This window comes from Aquarana catesbeiana, linkage group LG10, assembly GCF_042186555.1.
Source record: "Aquarana catesbeiana isolate 2022-GZ linkage group LG10, ASM4218655v1, whole genome shotgun sequence".
Classification (NCBI taxonomy): Eukaryota; Metazoa; Chordata; class Amphibia; order Anura; family Ranidae; genus Aquarana; species Aquarana catesbeiana.
Genome location: NC_133333.1, coordinates 205,217,703 through 205,235,465, shown reverse-complemented (window position 1 = coordinate 205,235,465; position 17,763 = coordinate 205,217,703). Strand labels below are relative to the sequence as shown.

At 45.1% G+C, this 17,763-nt stretch overlaps 1 protein-coding gene across 1 annotated transcript in view; it reads right to left on the bottom strand.

Annotated features, from left to right (window-relative positions):
• PLOD1 (procollagen-lysine,2-oxoglutarate 5-dioxygenase 1) overlaps positions 1-17,763 on the bottom strand; it is a 53,545-nt gene that overhangs the window by 28,138 nt on the left and 7,644 nt on the right. The window contains exons 2-8 of the mRNA XM_073603180.1: positions 12,255-12,346; positions 10,999-11,111; positions 9,089-9,252; positions 6,906-7,018; positions 5,322-5,385; positions 3,863-3,960; positions 670-771 (exon numbers count right to left, since the gene is read on the bottom strand). Of these exons, the coding sequence (XP_073459281.1) occupies positions 670-771; positions 3,863-3,960; positions 5,322-5,385; positions 6,906-7,018; positions 9,089-9,252; positions 10,999-11,111; positions 12,255-12,346 (746 nt within the window). The remainder of the gene's footprint in view (positions 1-669; positions 772-3,862; positions 3,961-5,321; positions 5,386-6,905; positions 7,019-9,088; positions 9,253-10,998; positions 11,112-12,254; positions 12,347-17,763) is intronic.

Sequence of the window (17,763 nt, the reverse complement as noted above, 5' to 3'; positions counted from 1 at the left end):
AGTATAACAAGCATGCTTTACTGCATATACAGACTGATTTCACTGTTGTGGGTTTACTAATGCCGTGTACACACGGCGGACTTTTCGACGGACTTTCGAATGAACGGACTTGCCTACACACGATCAACCAAAGTCCGACGGATTTGTACGTGATGACGTACGACCCGACTAAAACAAGGAAGTTCATAGCCAGTAGCCAATAGCTGCCCTAGCGTCGGTTTTTGTCCGTCAGACTAGCATACAGACGAGCGGACTTTGACCGGACTCGAGTCCGTCAGAAAGATTTGAAGCATGTTTCATTTCTAGGTCCGTCGAAGTTTTGGGGAAAAAAAGTCCGCTGGAGCCCACACACGATCGAATTATCCGACGGAGTCCGGTCCGCCGGACCAAGTCTGCCGTAAAGTCCGCTCGTGTGTACGCGGCATTACATTTCAACTGTAGCAGATCAAAATTAGGTCTCCTGCCCTACCAGAGGGGTCTGTGCTGTGTGGCAGAGCTGTGTAACTTCAGGACTGGATGGACAGAAATACAAATCCTTTGGCAGGTAAAACAGCTCTCATATATTCATGTCATCAGTGTATTTAGACTTTTGCCTGGAAATCAGCTGTTATGGTTTGGATTTTTCACTAAAGGCACAATAAAAAAAAGGAGTAATGGTCATTTATTTACCTTAAATTCAGAAAGTTTCCTTAAGCCTTCATCACAGACGACACAGCCGGTCTCGAAGGTCCATACCCGAGGGATGTAATTCCCCAGATAATTCATCAGAAGCTGATTGAGAGACATAAGTGTTAGCCACAACCATGTAGAACCAATAATCTACATAACCTGCACTCATAGGGGCTGGAAATTGGTCAAATGTTTTCTCCTGTTTATAAACATAAATTCCCAACAGAATGAGATATACTTTGCGTTATCTGGACATTTGTAATAATCTGAATTGCCACACATTTATAATAGTGCATCCTTACCTCTCAGGGATAGCTGTACTGTTATTTACTTCCCGTATTCTCTCCCTGTCAGAGCAGACATATCGGGGTTAATTTACTAAAACTAGAGAGTGCAAATTTGTGTGCAGCTCTTCAGAGGAACCAATCAGCTTCCAGGTTTTTTTTTTTTGCCAAAGCTTAACTGAACCACTTGAAGTCAGAAGCGGATTGGCTACCATGCACAGCTGCACCAGATTTTGCACTCTCCAGTTTTCAACCCCAATAGGTCAGCATCAGGCTGTAAAGATGACCACAAATGAGTATTCTTTTCTTGTTCACCCAGTGGGCTGAACAAAAAAGAAAAGAAAAAACAAAAACAAAACACAGATTACTCCATGTATACCGTATTTATCGGCGTATAACACGCACTTTTTTCCCCTTAAAATCAGGGGAAAATCGTGTGTGCGTGTTATACGCCGATCCCCCCTGTTTGTGAGGGGTAAAGCCGCCGAAGACAACCGAGAAGAGCACACAGTACACTCAGCTCGGCTCTTCTCGGCTGCGCTCGTAGTGACGCCGTCCCGTCTCCCTGCTGTCTGAGTGGGAGAGTTGTGAGCGTTGACGAAAAAGACCGAGCCGAGCGTACTGTGTACTCGGCTTGGCTCTTCCCGGCTGCGCTCGTAGTGACGCCGTCCCGCCTCCCTGCTGTCTGAGTGGGAGAGTTGCGAGCGTCGCCGAAAAAGACCGAGCCGAGTGTACTCGGCTCAGCTATGCTCCGCTCGCAGTCCCGCCTCCTAGCCCCGTCATTGGACCGGTGATGTGTCCATCATAGGAGCCGGGCCAATGGGCGGGACTGCGAGACGAGTGGCGCAATAATTCAAATTAATCGATACTCCTGCTATTTTGTTCAATGCTGCTGATGAACACTGGGCAAGGCTGGACACTGGGCAAGGCTGCAGATGAACACTGGGCAAGGCTGGACACTGGGCAAGGCTGCAGATGAACACTGGGCAAGGCTGGACACTGGGCAAGGCTGCAGATGAACACTGGGCAAGGCTGGACACTGCAAGGCTGCAGATGAACACTGGGCAAGGCTGGACACTGCAAGGCTGCAGATGGACACTGGGCAAGGCTGGACACTGGGCAAGGCTGCAGATACACACTTCAAATGTAAGTTTTTTCCTTAAACTTCCCTCCTAAAAGTATTTTTCTTTAAACTTCCCTCCTAAACTTGGGGTGTGTGCTATACGCCGGCGCGTGTTATACGCCGATAAATACGGTAAGTACCTAAAATAAATAGAAATAAAATAAATCTATAAATGGAGGAATCCCCCTCCCCCTCTGGGAAATTGTATGTTGACAGCAAGACCCAGAGCTGTCAGAATACATTGTTCAGCGGTTGCAGCCACTGATCGATGTGTTTTCCAACATACCCATTTGCCAAAAGTCAATCAGCGGACAGCCACACAATAATCGAAATTTGGCCAGCCTCTGCAGAACCAGCTAAATTTCAATACATCTATGGCCAGCTTATGGCCCCTATGGAGGCTGACCTATCTGCTGTCTGTGTGTAGGACTAATAGATGACACCATCTCCGGGCTGCTGGAGGAGGTAAAATGACCAATTACCAATCCTTATTTATGTGCCAGTCTTTAAATCTGTTCAGCACTGAGCTCAGGAGGAGATTGGATGGTCTTAGAAATGGATACAACCGATATGGCAGGGAGAGAATACAGATATATGGTAAAAAAATAAAAAAAAATCCTGCAATCTCTGAATGATAAAGCTGTACTTTTAAAATGAACCAAGAGTGAAGATTTAAATCATTACAGATGCCTATTAAAAGACAGGTTCTCTTGAAGGTTTTGCCAACTTCATATAGCTATTTTGCACTAACTTGGCACAGAGGGACATTTTGATTATAAGGCTATACTCATTAATGGGCAGGATATATGTGTGGCCCTCATACACATACATACACTATATTACCAAAAGTATTGGGACACCTGTCTTTACACACACATGAACTTTAATGGCCAGTCCGTAGGGTTCAATAGTGAGTTGGCCCACCCTTTGCAGCTATAACAGCTTCAACTCCTCTGGGAAGGCTGTCCACAAGGTTTAGGAGTGTGTCTATGGGAATGTTTGATCCTTCTTCCAGAAGCACATTTGTGAGGTCAGGACCTGATGATGGTTGAGAAGGCCTGGCTCACAGTCTCCCCTCTTATTCATCCCAAAGGTGTTCTATCAGGTTGAGGTCAGGACTCTGTGCAGCCCAGTCAAGTTCCTCCACCCCAAACTCGCTCATCCATGTCTTTATGGACCTTGCTTTGTGCACTGGTGTGCAGTCATGTTGGACATGTTGGAACAGGAAGGGACCATCCCCAAACTGTTCCCACAAAGTTGGGAGCATGAAATAGTCCAAAATTTTTGCTATGCTGACACCTTAAGATTTCCCTTCACTGGAACTAAGGGGCCAAACCCGACCCCTGAAAAACAACCCCACACCATAATCCCTCCTCCACCAAATGATTTGGACCAGTGCACAAAGCAAGGTCCATAAAGACATGGATCAGCAAATTTGGGGTGAGGAACTTGACTAGCCTGCACAGAGTCCTGACCTCACCCTGGATAGAACACCTTTGGGATGAATTAGAGCAGAGACTGCGAGCCAGGCCTTCTCATCCAACATCAGTGCCTGACCTCACAAATGTACTTCTGGAAAAATTGTCAAACATTCCCATAGACACACTACTAAACCTTGTGGACAGCCTTCCCAGAAGATTTGAAGCTGTTATAGCTGCAAAGGGTGGGCCAACTCAATATTGAACCCTACGGACTAAGACCATTTAAGTTCATGTGCGTGTAAAGGCAGGCGTCCCAATACTTTTGGCAATATAGTGTATATCTGACATAAGGCATAGATTCCCACCTTAGTAGGCCCATCGCCATGCACCAGAACAGGAAGCGTGTCGTAGGCGAGATTCCGCGCTCTGACTCGTCCGTTCTCAAACTTCATCACCACGTCTCCTAAAAGAAATAGGAACCGATTAAAGGGAAACTCCTTTGTCATCATAGAAAAGTCCTTATAATAAAATGGCCTGTCCGTCCTAACATGATGGCTTCTCGAGCACTTCCTCCAATCCTGGTGCTGCATGGGCCGGGCTAAGCATGAAATACCTGAGCACAATATAAGATACGTGTAGCCACCACAGCATTGTGTCTGCTTCAAGTGTATTTTATTAGTGAGTAGGGATGAGGGGTATGTATTCAGAGATAACAGAATTCACTATTGGCAAACTTTAAAGGCATTAAACCCCTCCTACCTGCACCTTGTGTTTTTTACCTGCATAAGATGTGCACTGATCATGTTCTTTTATGGTGTCATTTGTTGCCCTGTATGCACATCCTATAGAAGAGTAAATCTTCACATTCTGGTGTCAGCAGTTTGTGTAAAAACATGAGGCATGCAGCATGGCACTGCACAGGTTAATACATGACCTCTGTCTGTAGTCTGAGAACTGACATTTCCTTTAAAGAAACTAAATATCCCACAATCCCTGGGTCTCTCAATCTGGTGTTCTGCAGGTGAGAACTACACAGTAATTAGATCCGACACAGCAGGCAGAACTTTCACAGACACACAGAGAGGTCACCGTGCAGCTGGAAGATTTTTCTTTTTACATTAGCACTCCCACATTTGTGATGCAACACAGAGTGGATCGCAACACATGCCCTGGATGCTGTGTGCCCTGGAAGAAGAAGTAGGGACCTAGGGAGAAGTTGGCTCAAGCAATGCACAAACATAGGGGAATCGATCAGTCATGATACTACAAACTGCAGCTTTTATATGGGAGCCCATCATTACAAGGTAAGGCAAATAAACAGCACAGGGAATATAAACACCCTAAACATTTGAAAGCATAAAACGCCTTTGGGGGTGTCTATTTATAAAGAAAAAAAAAATCACTGTTCAAATGTCTCAGCATTTAGACATCCACTCTGAATAAACACCATGTGTCTACTGTTTATTTTGCTATGATCGCCAGCTCCATCTAGTGTCCATATTGCAGTATTTGCCTGAAGTACCACAATTGGGAAAATACCACTTATGGCCACTAGATGGAACTGATGATCATGCGAAATATAGTAAAAAAAAAAATCAGTAGTTATTAAATAAAATCAAATAAAACTCAATTTGTCTCAAAAAATTACATTAAATGTATTTGTGTACACTATTGCATGACCAAGTAATTGCCAGTCAAGCTATCATGGAACTAAAAAAATGACCTGGTAATGAAGGGAATCATCCAGGCTGGTATTCAAGTGTTATTATGATCATTCAGTAATGTTCCTCCTGCATGCAAATACAATTCCGACCATGTACTCACCTTCGGATCCATGCAGGCTCTGGAAGATTCGGCACCGGTGGTCCAAAGTAATGTTTATTTTCTCCTATTAATAAAATAAATAAGTATTGTTAGAATCAAGTCCGCTTTGTAGTGTTCTGTTCTGTCAAAGCTGACCCTAACCCAAGATTATACATGGCAGGCGAACAGTCCTCAGACATGATGGCTGCATTTGTTTTCTGTTTTCAGAATGTTGTCCCCTTAATCCTGTCTGTAACATTTTTCTTTTTCTATTGTGACAACGCTCTCGGTACTTCATCTATGGAGGAGCAATGCTGTAGACTCTAGCACAGGAAGTGTGTTAGGACTACCATCACCTCTCCCTCTCCTCTTCTCCCCAACATAGCGGGAGGTGGTCTGTACTCCTTAGGGATATCCAAGAAAACTAACAGTAACCACTAAACGGATCAAGGTGGTCGGGATGGTGGCTCAGGATGAGCAAAGTGATTTCTGCTGAATTGATTCTGCCACAAAATGACCAGTTTTATGATTTGCGAAATGTCATTAAAGCCAATTCAGTTTCACTCACTGAGCTGGGAAAATCAGTTTTTATTTAGCAGAGTTACTTTATTTCACTTAGTGGTGCAGTTATTTGTCCTGCAATATTGCATGTACATTTGTTTTGTGTGAATGTCGTCACAATCGACTGTACTGGGCTATTTTCTCTCCAAGCCGGGTGTTTCATTCATAAGAAAAATGTTATCATGAAAATATTGCATTATGGCCACTAGATGGAACTGATGATCATAACAAAATGTATGTATACATGTATATACACACACACACACACACACACACACACACACACATACTATATACGGTATTGTATATATTCCTTATGTTCATCAGCTCCATCTAGTGGCCGTTTTTTCCTGGTGTCATCCCACTTGGATAGAAAACAACCTAGACAACATTCGATTTTGCCAGCGTTCACATAGAAAAAATGCCCAATACTTAATAAGATTAATAATTTTCTTAATTGCATTGTATACATACAATAGAAAATTATCAAGATACTCTTTACAGCAATTAAAAAAAAAAAATTCTCAAACAACCACACATACATATTACATACTCCTAGCAAGCAAAGTCACAGGGCAAATAGCGCCGCAATTTTTTAATGAACCCAATAGTGTTCTTTGCATTTGTGTTTTTTTCCCTTTTTTTGTTATGTATTTGCTATTTCAGTACTATCAGTATGTTAACTTTTCTTTTTTTAACGTTTTATTTTTTCTGGGGCCGTGAGGACCATTTTTTGGCAGAAGAACAGGTTCAATATAGATTAACGGTGCTTCTGTGACCCTCAGAAGCGCCTTAAAACCCACCCAAACCCCAAAAAAAAATAGATTAAAAAAAACACCTTATGCTTGCCTTCCCTATTAAACTGAATTTTTCTAATGCGCGAAAAATTTATCGAAAATTCAGTACATCGCTTACGTTTCAGGGAAAATAAAACTCTCAATTTTGCTCATTGGGAAAGTTGCGCCGGTTGTTTCTGGTTAGAATACCCCAAACATTGCCATGTGTATGAGCAGCTTTGGGTCTGGCTGTCTGCACGTCACTTACTCGCTTCACGGGGTCTAAGAAGATCTTGGTGTAGTAGAGTTGGTCGCTGTCTTCATCCGCCCCGTCCCAGTCAGCCACCAGTTTGTGTAGATACGGAGCGTAGCCAATGAAAGCTGCAGAGAGCGAGGAGAGTCAGTCATCAGAATTGGGGGGTTATTACTGACACATGGTGACTTCTTCTCGTGACCTCATGCACACAGGTCTATGAGACCGCATACAGCATAAAATGAGATGAATTTTAGCGTCCGGGAAGCCCAGGTGTTGCACACAGCCATGTATAGTTGTGTACAGGTGTACACCAGTACTTGGGTAACCTGCATATATTATACCTGAATGCAGGCTTTCCAAGCTTGGGGAATTCTATCCACAGTTTTATGCATGTACCAGTGTATACCGTGCATTCATGTCTGTAGGCAGCTATATGCAGCAACTGAGGTTCCCGGGTGCAGAAATACACCCCATTTTATGTCATAAAGCATGAGACCCAACAGAGCTGCACAAAGGGCAACCATCACACGTACAATCACAGGTAGCAACCAGTTTCACTTCTGTGTAATGGAGTCAGACTGAAAGGATGTATTGAGTCCTGAGGGGTGCTTATTATTAAACTAAAGCAGTAGCCTCCACATTGTGGCCAGATGTGGCCCTTTGCTTGTTTTAATTGGCCCTTAGGGCACTATTTCATCCGCTGATACCAACAGTGGGGCACAATTCCCCCACTGACACAAATGAATGGGGCCCAATTTCTCCCAATGGCACCAACAATGGGGCCCAATGACACCAACGATGGGCCAAAATACCTCCCAATAACACCAATTATGGGGCCCAATTTCTCCCAATGACACCAATGGTGGGGCACAATTCTTCCCAATGACACCAATGGTGGGGCACAATTCCTCCTAAAGACACCAATAGTGGGGCACAATTCCTCCTAAAGACACCAATGATGGGGCACAATTCCTCCTAAAGACACCAATGATGGGGCACAATTCCTCCTAAAGACACCAATGATGGGGCACAATTTCTTCTAAAGACACCAATGATGGGGCACAATTCCTCCTAAAGACACCAATGATGGGGCACAATTCCTCCTAAAGACACCAATGATGGGGCACAATTCCTCCTAAAGACACCAATGATGGGGCACAATTCCTCCTAAAGACACCAATGATGGGGCACAATTCCTCCTAAAGACACCAATGATGGGGCACAATTGGCACAGCACTGTTGGGGACCCTGATGCAAGGGGGGGACACTGATCGGGACCCTGATGCAAGGTGGGACACTGATGGGGACCCTGACGCAATGGGGGATACTGATGGGGACCCTGATGCAAGGGGGGACACTGAAGAGGACCCTGATGCAAGGGGGGACACTGATTAGGACCCTGATGCAAGGGGGAACACTGATGGGGACCCTGACGCAAGGGGGGACACTGATGGGGACCATGACGCAAGGGGGGACACTGTTGGGGACCCTAAAACAAGGGGGGGGCACTGTTGGGGACCCTGACGCAAGGGGGGACACTGATGGGGACCCTGATGCAAGGGGTGACACTGATGAGGACCCTGATGCAAGGGGGGACACTGATGGGGACCCTGACACAAGAGGGGACCATGACGCAAGGGGGGACACTGATGGGGACCCTGACGCAAGAGGGGAAACTGTTGTGGACCCTGACGCAAGGGGGGACACTGTTGGGGACCCTGATACAAGGGGGGGACCCTGATAGTGATTTTATTCAGCTCATGAATATTAGGAAAATAAATGATGCGATACGATGGCACTTGTACTGAAAGGTTTGAAGACCCCTGGCTTAAGATATCAATAAAAAGCTGTTTATTTTACCTTACCCCTCCCTCCACCAGAAGCCGCCACTCTCCTCTTCCCTGCAATGCTCTATGTTGTGGGGGGGCCCTTGTCATTCTCACTTACAATGCAGGACTGCAGATCCTGCATTGTATGTAACGACATCAGAGTACCACTGCCAACTAGAGTGCCTTAGAGAAGAGGCTTTGGTGTACCAGGTGTTCAGGAGAGAGGGACAAGCCAAGTAAAAGTCTCTTTTCCAGTACCCCAGGCAAAAACGAGTTTTTAACTCTTGGAGTGTGGGAGGCGTCCCATTGCAAGAATATTTTTTTCTTTTCCTCAAAGTACTGGAGTTCCATGTGTTGGTGATATACCTCCTGATCCCAGGAAGCGTTTGCCCTCTAAAACACTTGGATATTTGGGCTCCAGACGACGTTCAGGATAGGCCACGGCTTCTGCTGTAAAGACCACCTTGCTTTTGGCTTGCTTGAATTTCTTCACAAGTTCAGCTGGGCCTGAAGAAAATATGTCATCGTAGCTGCAAAGGAAATAAGCAGAACAAACCAATAAGGAAAAGTCTATACCAACATACAGTATCTTGTATATGAATTCCTCAGTCCACCTGGAACTGAATTTTCAGCGTTGAGGGAATTTTCAGTGTTGAGGGATGTTGGAGTGATCCCTGTGCTGCGTTCCCAGGTCTGCGCACCAGCCGTGCCCAATCTTAGGGGGGTTCCCACCATTCCTGCATTGAGCTCCTAAGTCTGTATATCTGCTGTGCTCATTATGAGGGGTTTCCACCATCCCTACATTGAGTCCCTGGATTTGCACACCTGCTGTGCCCATTATGAGGGGTTACCACCATCCCTGTGCTGAGTTCCCTGGTCCACACACCTGTTGTGTTTATTATGATGGCCTCTCACCATCCCTGCTGGATTTTTTATTTTAGATTATAGAGTATTTACCAGGGGGCGCTGGAACACACAAGAGTGGGCAGAACAACCCCCAGGTGGACAGGAACATGGTCAGGAATTATGGCCAGGAGATCTCAATGTTAACCGCTTGCCGACCAGCCGCCATCGATGGCGGCAGTTCGGCTCAACTGCACAAATCGCTGTAGCTGTACAGCAGCCCCGCTGCACGCTGCGGGAGCGTGCCCACAGGTCGAGCAGACGCGATGTCCACCGGCGACCCGCAATCGTGGTATACAGAGGCAGAATGGGGATCTGCCTTTGTAAACAAGACGGATCCCCATTCTGACAGGAGACATGACAGAGATCTACTGTTCCCAGTAATCGGGAACATTGATCTCTGTCATGTCCCTGGCAGCCCATCCCCCCTGCAGTTAGAACACGCTAAGGGAACACACTTAACCCCTTGATCGCCCCTACTGTTAACCCCTTCCCTGCCAGTGTAATTTTTACATTGATCAGTGCATTTTTATAGCACTGATCGATGTAGCAATGTCACTGGTCCCCAAAAAGTGTAATTTGGGGTCAGATTTGTCCGGCAGCAATGTTGCAGTCCCGCTAAAAATTGCAGATGGCCGTCATTACCAGTAAAAACTATATAAAATAAATAAAAGTCCCTAAATCTGTTCCATAGTTTGTAGACGCAATCCGTTTTGTGCAAACCAATCAATATACACCTATTCCGATTTTATTTACCAAAAATATGAAGAAGAATATATATTGGCCTAAACTGATGAATACATTAGTATATATATATATATATATATATATATATATATATATATATATATATATATATATATATATATTTATATGTATTATAGCAAAAAGTAAAAAAAAAAGTTGTTTTTTTTTTTTCAAAATTGTAGCTCTTTGTTGGTTTATAGCACAAAAAATAAAAACCACAGAGGTGATCAAATACCACCAAGAGAAAGCTCTGATTGTGGGGGGAAAAAAGGACATCAATTTTGTTTGGGTACTGCGTCGCATGACCACACAATTGTCAGTTAAAGCGACGCAGTGCCGTATCACAAAAAATGGCCTGGTCATCAAGGGGGCAAATCCTTCCGGGGCTTAAAGACTCAAGACATATAAAAAGCCAAGGGCAGTCACAGCCACACAGACATCATCTATATCTAAAATTGAACTTTTGCGCTGACTGACCCTTTAAACGTTATAGTGTGCTATAAAGATGAAATGTATCTAAAGTCAAAGCCTTTTTTTTTTTTAAGAGTTTTGGATAGAGTAAGGATTTTTTTAAAAATGCCTGTCAGGGTTTTGTATTCATTCATTTGTTTATTTTTCCCAGATACCTTTCGGTGAAGAGGATAATCTGATCTTCGTTGTCGGCATATTGTTCCAGGGCAGCCTTTAGGAGTCGGACCTTCTGCCCCTCTCCGTGCCACTCTTCCCCAAGCCCCAGGACCTGCAGGAACATCATACAGGGGTATTACATTGCTTTTAACGGCTGCAATCTTTGCCAAATATCTTACTAGGAACATAAAAATGGGTCTCAGCCAAGACTATGGGACCTGGCAAAAACATATGACTTGCCTGCATATGCACCGACGTTCATTTGTAGATGGTGACATGAGAGCAAGGGGAGCCTCATCTGCATGAAAGACAATGCTGGACCTTTTGAGTGGTAAGTATGTTTTGTTTTTTTTTCATATAAAGACAAGCGTTAGGGATTTGAAATCTCATTTAGGATAGGTAGGGCGAACATCCTCTTTAAGTGAATTTGTTACTTTCTCTGCATTACAAAAGCACATGTTCACTTTTAAGAGTAACTTTTTTTTAAAAAGTCAGAAAATACTGTGACTGCTGACTTGTAAGAAACAGACTCTCACCAGCCCAGGAGTTCAGCACTGTCTTCACCGAAGGCGATTCTTGCTGGACTTAGAATCCGCAATGCTGCCATCTTGAATGTGGGAGCTGGCTGTGACTTCCTGTGGTTTTGACAGCTGGCTCCACTCCCATATGTATGAGCTCACATGGCGCTGTCAGACTTGTCCCACAGCCTCCATGGACGTGTGATTTGTCCCATGAGGTTGCGGGCTGGGGGGGTGGGGCAGCCGAAGCTGATACAATTCTCGCCTAGACAGTCAGATAAAGGTACCCGCTTCCAGGAAAAATATGTTAGAGGAGGAGGACGACAGGTGGAAGAGTAGTCATTTCATTTCCAGGTGAAGGTCCACTTTGAGCTTCCTAAAAACTCGACAGCTGTTCAATATTGTTCAACCCAACCACCAAATAGTCTAATCATTGCCATTGGGTGTGTGCAACTTCTAAAAGAGGAAGGGACATGCTGAGGAGTTGAAAGTCCATTCTGATCTATCAAATTTTCTCTGAGCAGGCTCTGCCAGGGTCATGGAAATGCCCACAAACATGAGAAAGTTCACCAATCCACCTCAGTGAACATTCTCTAACATTTTTAGGCTCCTCAAGCCACAGCCAAACGAATTCTGATCTGCAAAATATTTCCCTTAGTCTGCTATTTCCTGTTCTTGGAATTCCTTTGTGCAGAAAAAGATGCCCTCGAGGGGCCACAGACCTGGTTCTTACTCACCTTCACTTTGTAGTTGAAGCATTGTGCTGATCTCTGGAAACGCCGGAATCCGTCTGTCTCTTCAGTGGCTACAGTCAGAACCAGAAGCTTCTCTGTCCACGGGAAAAAAATAAAAGTATTGTTATTTCTATTACTTATTATTAATATGTTATAATTATTATTATTAGGTGTTGTAGTTCCCATTATGTCCATAAAATATGTCAAGTGGCACATATGTATAAAAGCCATTTCTAGCCAGCCATTGCTAACAAACTTTTATAGTTGAAGTTTGGGTATGCCAACAGTTACATTGTTCCAGCTTAGACCAATATATGTTTGTATGTGTCATACCTTTGGGATCCTGTGGAAGTCTCCCCTATCCATGCGTTCGGCCCCCTAATCTACATGCGGGGCGCCGGTTGCATGGTTCCCCTTCTGTATTTGTTTTTTTTGTTTTTTTTGAAGCACGTGATTAATGCCAGAGGTACTGAGTCCTGAGCCCACCCAGTTGTGTGACAACAACGAATGAATATTCACTATTGTCACACTGATCCTCCTCCCAGCCAATCAGGAAGCTATTCCTGAGACCTGTCACCCGAGTGGCTGAAAAGGACAGGCGATCCTATTGGACGCCTAGAAGGAGGAGGGAAAAGACGCACGGCGGAAGCTGCCATGATGCAGAGGAGGAAGGGATGTGATGGAAGCCGTCAGTAGGAGCGCTGCCCGCCCAGGACCTAGATGGGGTAAGTACGAGGCTGGATGACCGGGGGGGGGGGGGGTGCGGGTGCCGACAGCGTGTGAGGTATGCTGTATGCTGCCCCCCCCCCCCCCCCCAAAAAAAAACACCAGCCACCACTGCATAGTAGGCACCACTACTATAGTGATCACTGCTAGCTTCCAGATCCCGTGCCAAGCAACAGCAAAGGCTCTGCATTCATTGAGAGAATGCAAACTGCTCTCTGAATAGTGACCGTGCTGAGCAAAAAAACCTCCTGTGTTCTGTAAACAGCAGGGCAACCACACAGCACAAGACCTGGAAGCTAGCGGTAAGTGGCAGATGCCTACTACAGTGATTTCCAGCTTCCATAGGGATCGTTCAGGTATGGAGCATGCATGCTTACACTGGTCTGACCTGGACCCAAATTAGTGATGTAAAAATTGCCATACCTAGACTTCAGCTTTAAGCCCCGAAAAAGAGGGCATGTTTGCACCCTGAAACGTGTTGACATTTTGATGGACTTTTGAGGAAATAAAATGACAAAATTATAAACATCGCCACTTGTTGCAAATTGTTTACATTTGATGCTGTTACACTTCAATTTACTCTGTGCCCATCGATTAACTGGTGCCCCATTTGCAGTTCGAGGGCCACATACGGCCCTATGGGTTCTTTGACACTTGATTATGCAGTCCTGGGCTCCCTCCAACCAGAACTCAGTGTTTCCTTGCCTAGGTGATTACTCAGAAACAATGAAAGAATAATTTTCATTAACCCCTTTACAACAGCGAAAACGCATACATGCAGTGGCAGGGCAGGTGGGCCCAGCCGCCACATATATCTGTCACAGTCTTGTTCTGAAGCGCGCTCCATTGGCGCCCCCAGAACCGTCACCAAAACTCATTAGAAACTACTGACAATCAGAAGCTGGTAGGAGGATCTGTCAATGATGTCAGAACTGTACAACCAATCACAGTGAAGCCTACTGGCTCTGAGCATCATGGCCCATTTAAAGCACCAGCATAAAGGGGTAAGCAGTATCCTGCGAACTTGAATGAACGTTTTATGTCTTGAGTAATTTTTTACTTTCTCTATTTTGTGCAGTTGGTTTCTGTGTATTTGTTTTTTTTTCCTCTAATATCTTTTAATGGATCTTGCTTAGAGGGTTATTAAATACAATGGCGGCAGTGCCGAGCGAGCGCCCCTCCTGGGGTCAGTGTGGGGAGGAGAATATCACAACTATCACTGTAGTAGCCAGTGGCGGCCCGTGCATTGTGGGCGCATGGGCGCCACCCCCCCTATCCCTGCTGCCACCTCCCTATCCAAGCGCACGGCGCCTTTCAGGACGCCGGACGCATGGACTCCTATGGCGGGGGGCAGCAGGGGGTGTATTTTTTTGAAGAACCTGATTAGAGTCAGAGGCTATAATAGGCTTCAAAAAAGGGGGGGCTCTGGGCGCAGAGTGCGCCCTGATCCCACTCAATTGTGTGACCATAGCGAATGAATATTTACTATTTTCACACCGCATTGCCTCCCTGCCAATCTGGAGGCAGGTCAGTGAGACCTGTTTCCTGATTGGCCAAAGTGCCGGGCGTCCCTACTGGATGCTCAGCGCTTTGGTGGAAGTGGGACAGAGCAGAGGAAGCTGACTGGAGAGGAGACGCTGGAGAAGAGTTAAGTGCCGGTCCTCCTGCACGGGGTGTCCCGCGATCCATCCCCGTGTGGGGGGGTTGTGAGTGGGGTGTCCCGCAATCTATCCACAGGGGGGTGGGGTGTCCCGCGATCTATCCACAGGGGGGCGGGGTGTCCCGTGATCTATCTGTGGGGGGGGGGGGTGAGCGGGGTGTCCCGGGAGGGACACTGGCAGCATTTGATGGGCACGCTGACAGCATTTGAGGGTGCAGTGGCTGCAATTGATGATTTTTTTTTCAACATTTTTTGCCCCCCCCCCCAAAAAAAATTTGAGCACCAGCCGCCACTGGTAGTAGTGACAACTACTACAATAACTATCAGTTTCCCCAACAGTCCCCACAGGTATGAGATATGTATACTTATGTTGCACCAACTATACACTAACTATGCACTATAGATCATACTTGGAGTTCAGCTTTAAACTGATATTATTTAATGTCCATTTCTATAGCACTTTTTTCCCTGGATGAGGTGAGGCAGACATCTTGGGCGCACTCCATTGAGCTAAATAACCTACTAGGAATACCCAGAAGAAAGCCACACAAGCACAGTGAGAACATGCAAACTCCATGCAGATAGTGTCAGGATTTGATCTGAGGACCCCGGTGCTGCAAGGCAGAAGTGCTGACAACTTGAACCTAATGCTCTTTTCTTTTTTTCCACCTAGCTTACTGCCTTACTCTGGATGTGTGAAATATAAAGGGGATTTCTATGTTGTAACTCTCATGGGCTACCCATCTCCTGATGAATACAGAGGCACCAGGAGGAGACAAGAACACCCTTTATGTCTGAGCTGCATGTGAAGTCTACAATTACAGCTCACGGGGGCAGGAAACCCCTTCATCAGAAAGACTATTATTGTACGGCATTCCCTCCATAAACCGGGGATGAATAGGGCCCTTTATTCCTCTCTTCCAGCAGTCTATGAGAACCCCGTGTCACATCCTACGAGCCAATCACCGGCCAGGATTTACACGCTGCATGCATTTTACAGGTGACCTTTAACCTCCCCTATTGATGCTACAAAAGGTCTACATACCAGGCCATAAAGTGAACCTGTCATGTCCATCCACTGAATGACAGCCAAGCTGCTGCCCGGCTTATAGCCAATCAATTTGCATGAAATAGTGACATCATTTATGTGCCAGGGATTCAGTAATGTCATTGGTTCCTAGCAAAGAAGGAAAACTTTTGGATAATAACTGTGAGTTTCTACCGCATGAAAATGACAGGCACACATTTTGTGTATAAATTATTATAGTTCGCTTTTTCCGCCCAAAGTGAGATTTTATTATGAGCGGACACTGCCAGGATAAAGCAATCGCTGGATTTTTATTATCTCTCAGAGACTCAGGCATACCCATTTCCTCTGTAATGGGGGGAGGGGGAGCTGGAAACTCATGTGCACATATACTGTATTAAAAATAAAAATAAGAATCGTGCTAAATAACAAATGTGAAGTCCATAGGTGAATCCATATGGATTATATTCATCTGTGCAATAATGTCCACAACCAACGTGATAACAAATCAATATTATTAATGACAGTGTCCATCATCCATCACCAAAAACCGCAGTGAATCCACCACCAGCTGTAGAAACTGCTTACCAGCTCCTGTAGACCCCTTATTATAGGGGGTCGGTGTACACCTGTGGTTTAAAACCAAGCCAGGGCCTTTCTCCACATCTCAGGGCTTCTCCATACTTCCGATGTCACTCAGTGAGTTGAATGGGAGTTGGGCACCAAAAAGAGACCAAAGGCTCCACATAGCATAAAATCCTTGGTGGGTTTATTATGTAATACAATTATAACACTCACAGCATTAAGTAAATAAAAGCAACCTTGAGTTTGGTGTGTCGGCCGGCACACAACCAAACTAGCCCATCCGTCGGGACACGAGAGAGATGGTGACGTCAGCACGTCGCTCCTCCCTACGTGTTTCGTCACAGATGACATCGTCCTGGGGCACATACACTATATTGTCAAAAATACTGAGACGTCTGCCTTTACATGCACATGAACTTTACTGGTATACCAGTCTTAGTCCGCAGAATTCAATATTGAGTTGGCCCACCCTTTGTAGCTATAACAGCTTCAACTCTTCTGGGAAGGCTGTACACAAGGTTTAGGAGTGTGTCTATGGGAATGTTTGACCATTCTTCCAGAAGCGCATTAGTGAGGTCAGGCACTGATGTTGAACGAGAAGGCCTGGCTCACAGTTTACGCTCTAATTCATCCCAAAGGTGTTCTATCGGGTTGAGGTCAGGAATCTGCGCAGGCCAGTCAAGTTCCTCCACCCCAAACTCGCTCATCTATGTTTTTATGGACCTTGCACACAATAAATGTGGCTTTCACCATTTCCTATACTATTTAAAATGAAAAAAACAACTTTAGATACACTTTAACTCACATTAAGTATATATGAGAACTTATAATAAATTGATGTTTAAATATTAAAGTATTAAAGGCCAGTTTTCATCTTTGCAGTCTGTTGTCACAGATTAACATTTGTTGCACTAAGCAGCCCACTCATTTTGACAACAACACGCATTAAAAATGATACACATACCGTTAATAACAATGCAGCACACTGCAACTGCACAGCAACTCAGTTCCATCAGTAAGGTGTGTTAGGTTGCCATTCAGAATCAGTAGCACTGCATCCCACCAACACATGTAGCGTGTATTACGATGCTTTATCCTAAGCGCCCTAAACGCCTATTCACACTTTTCCCCACCTTTGTGTTGCCTTACCACACATTCATTAAAGTGTGTTATGGCTCACCATTAATTTTGAATAGGCTGCTAATGCACAGGAAGAGACCAAATGAACATGTCGCATGTATTCCAATGCAGTGTATCACAACGCACAGTAGTGCATTATCACGCATTGTAATGAGCTGTAACGCATGTGTGTCAGAGCTGTGTTGCCTTAGGTCCCTTTCACATGGGCAGTGGATTTTACCACCCCTCTGAAAAGTGATCCACCGCAGTTGAGTGGTAGTTTACAGGTGTTTAGGAGACAATGGGCTTGATTAAGGGCCCATTCACACTAGGAACTGCATGTGAATTGAACAGGATCGCTCTGCGGTTCCTGTGTGATTCGCATGCAGTGCAAT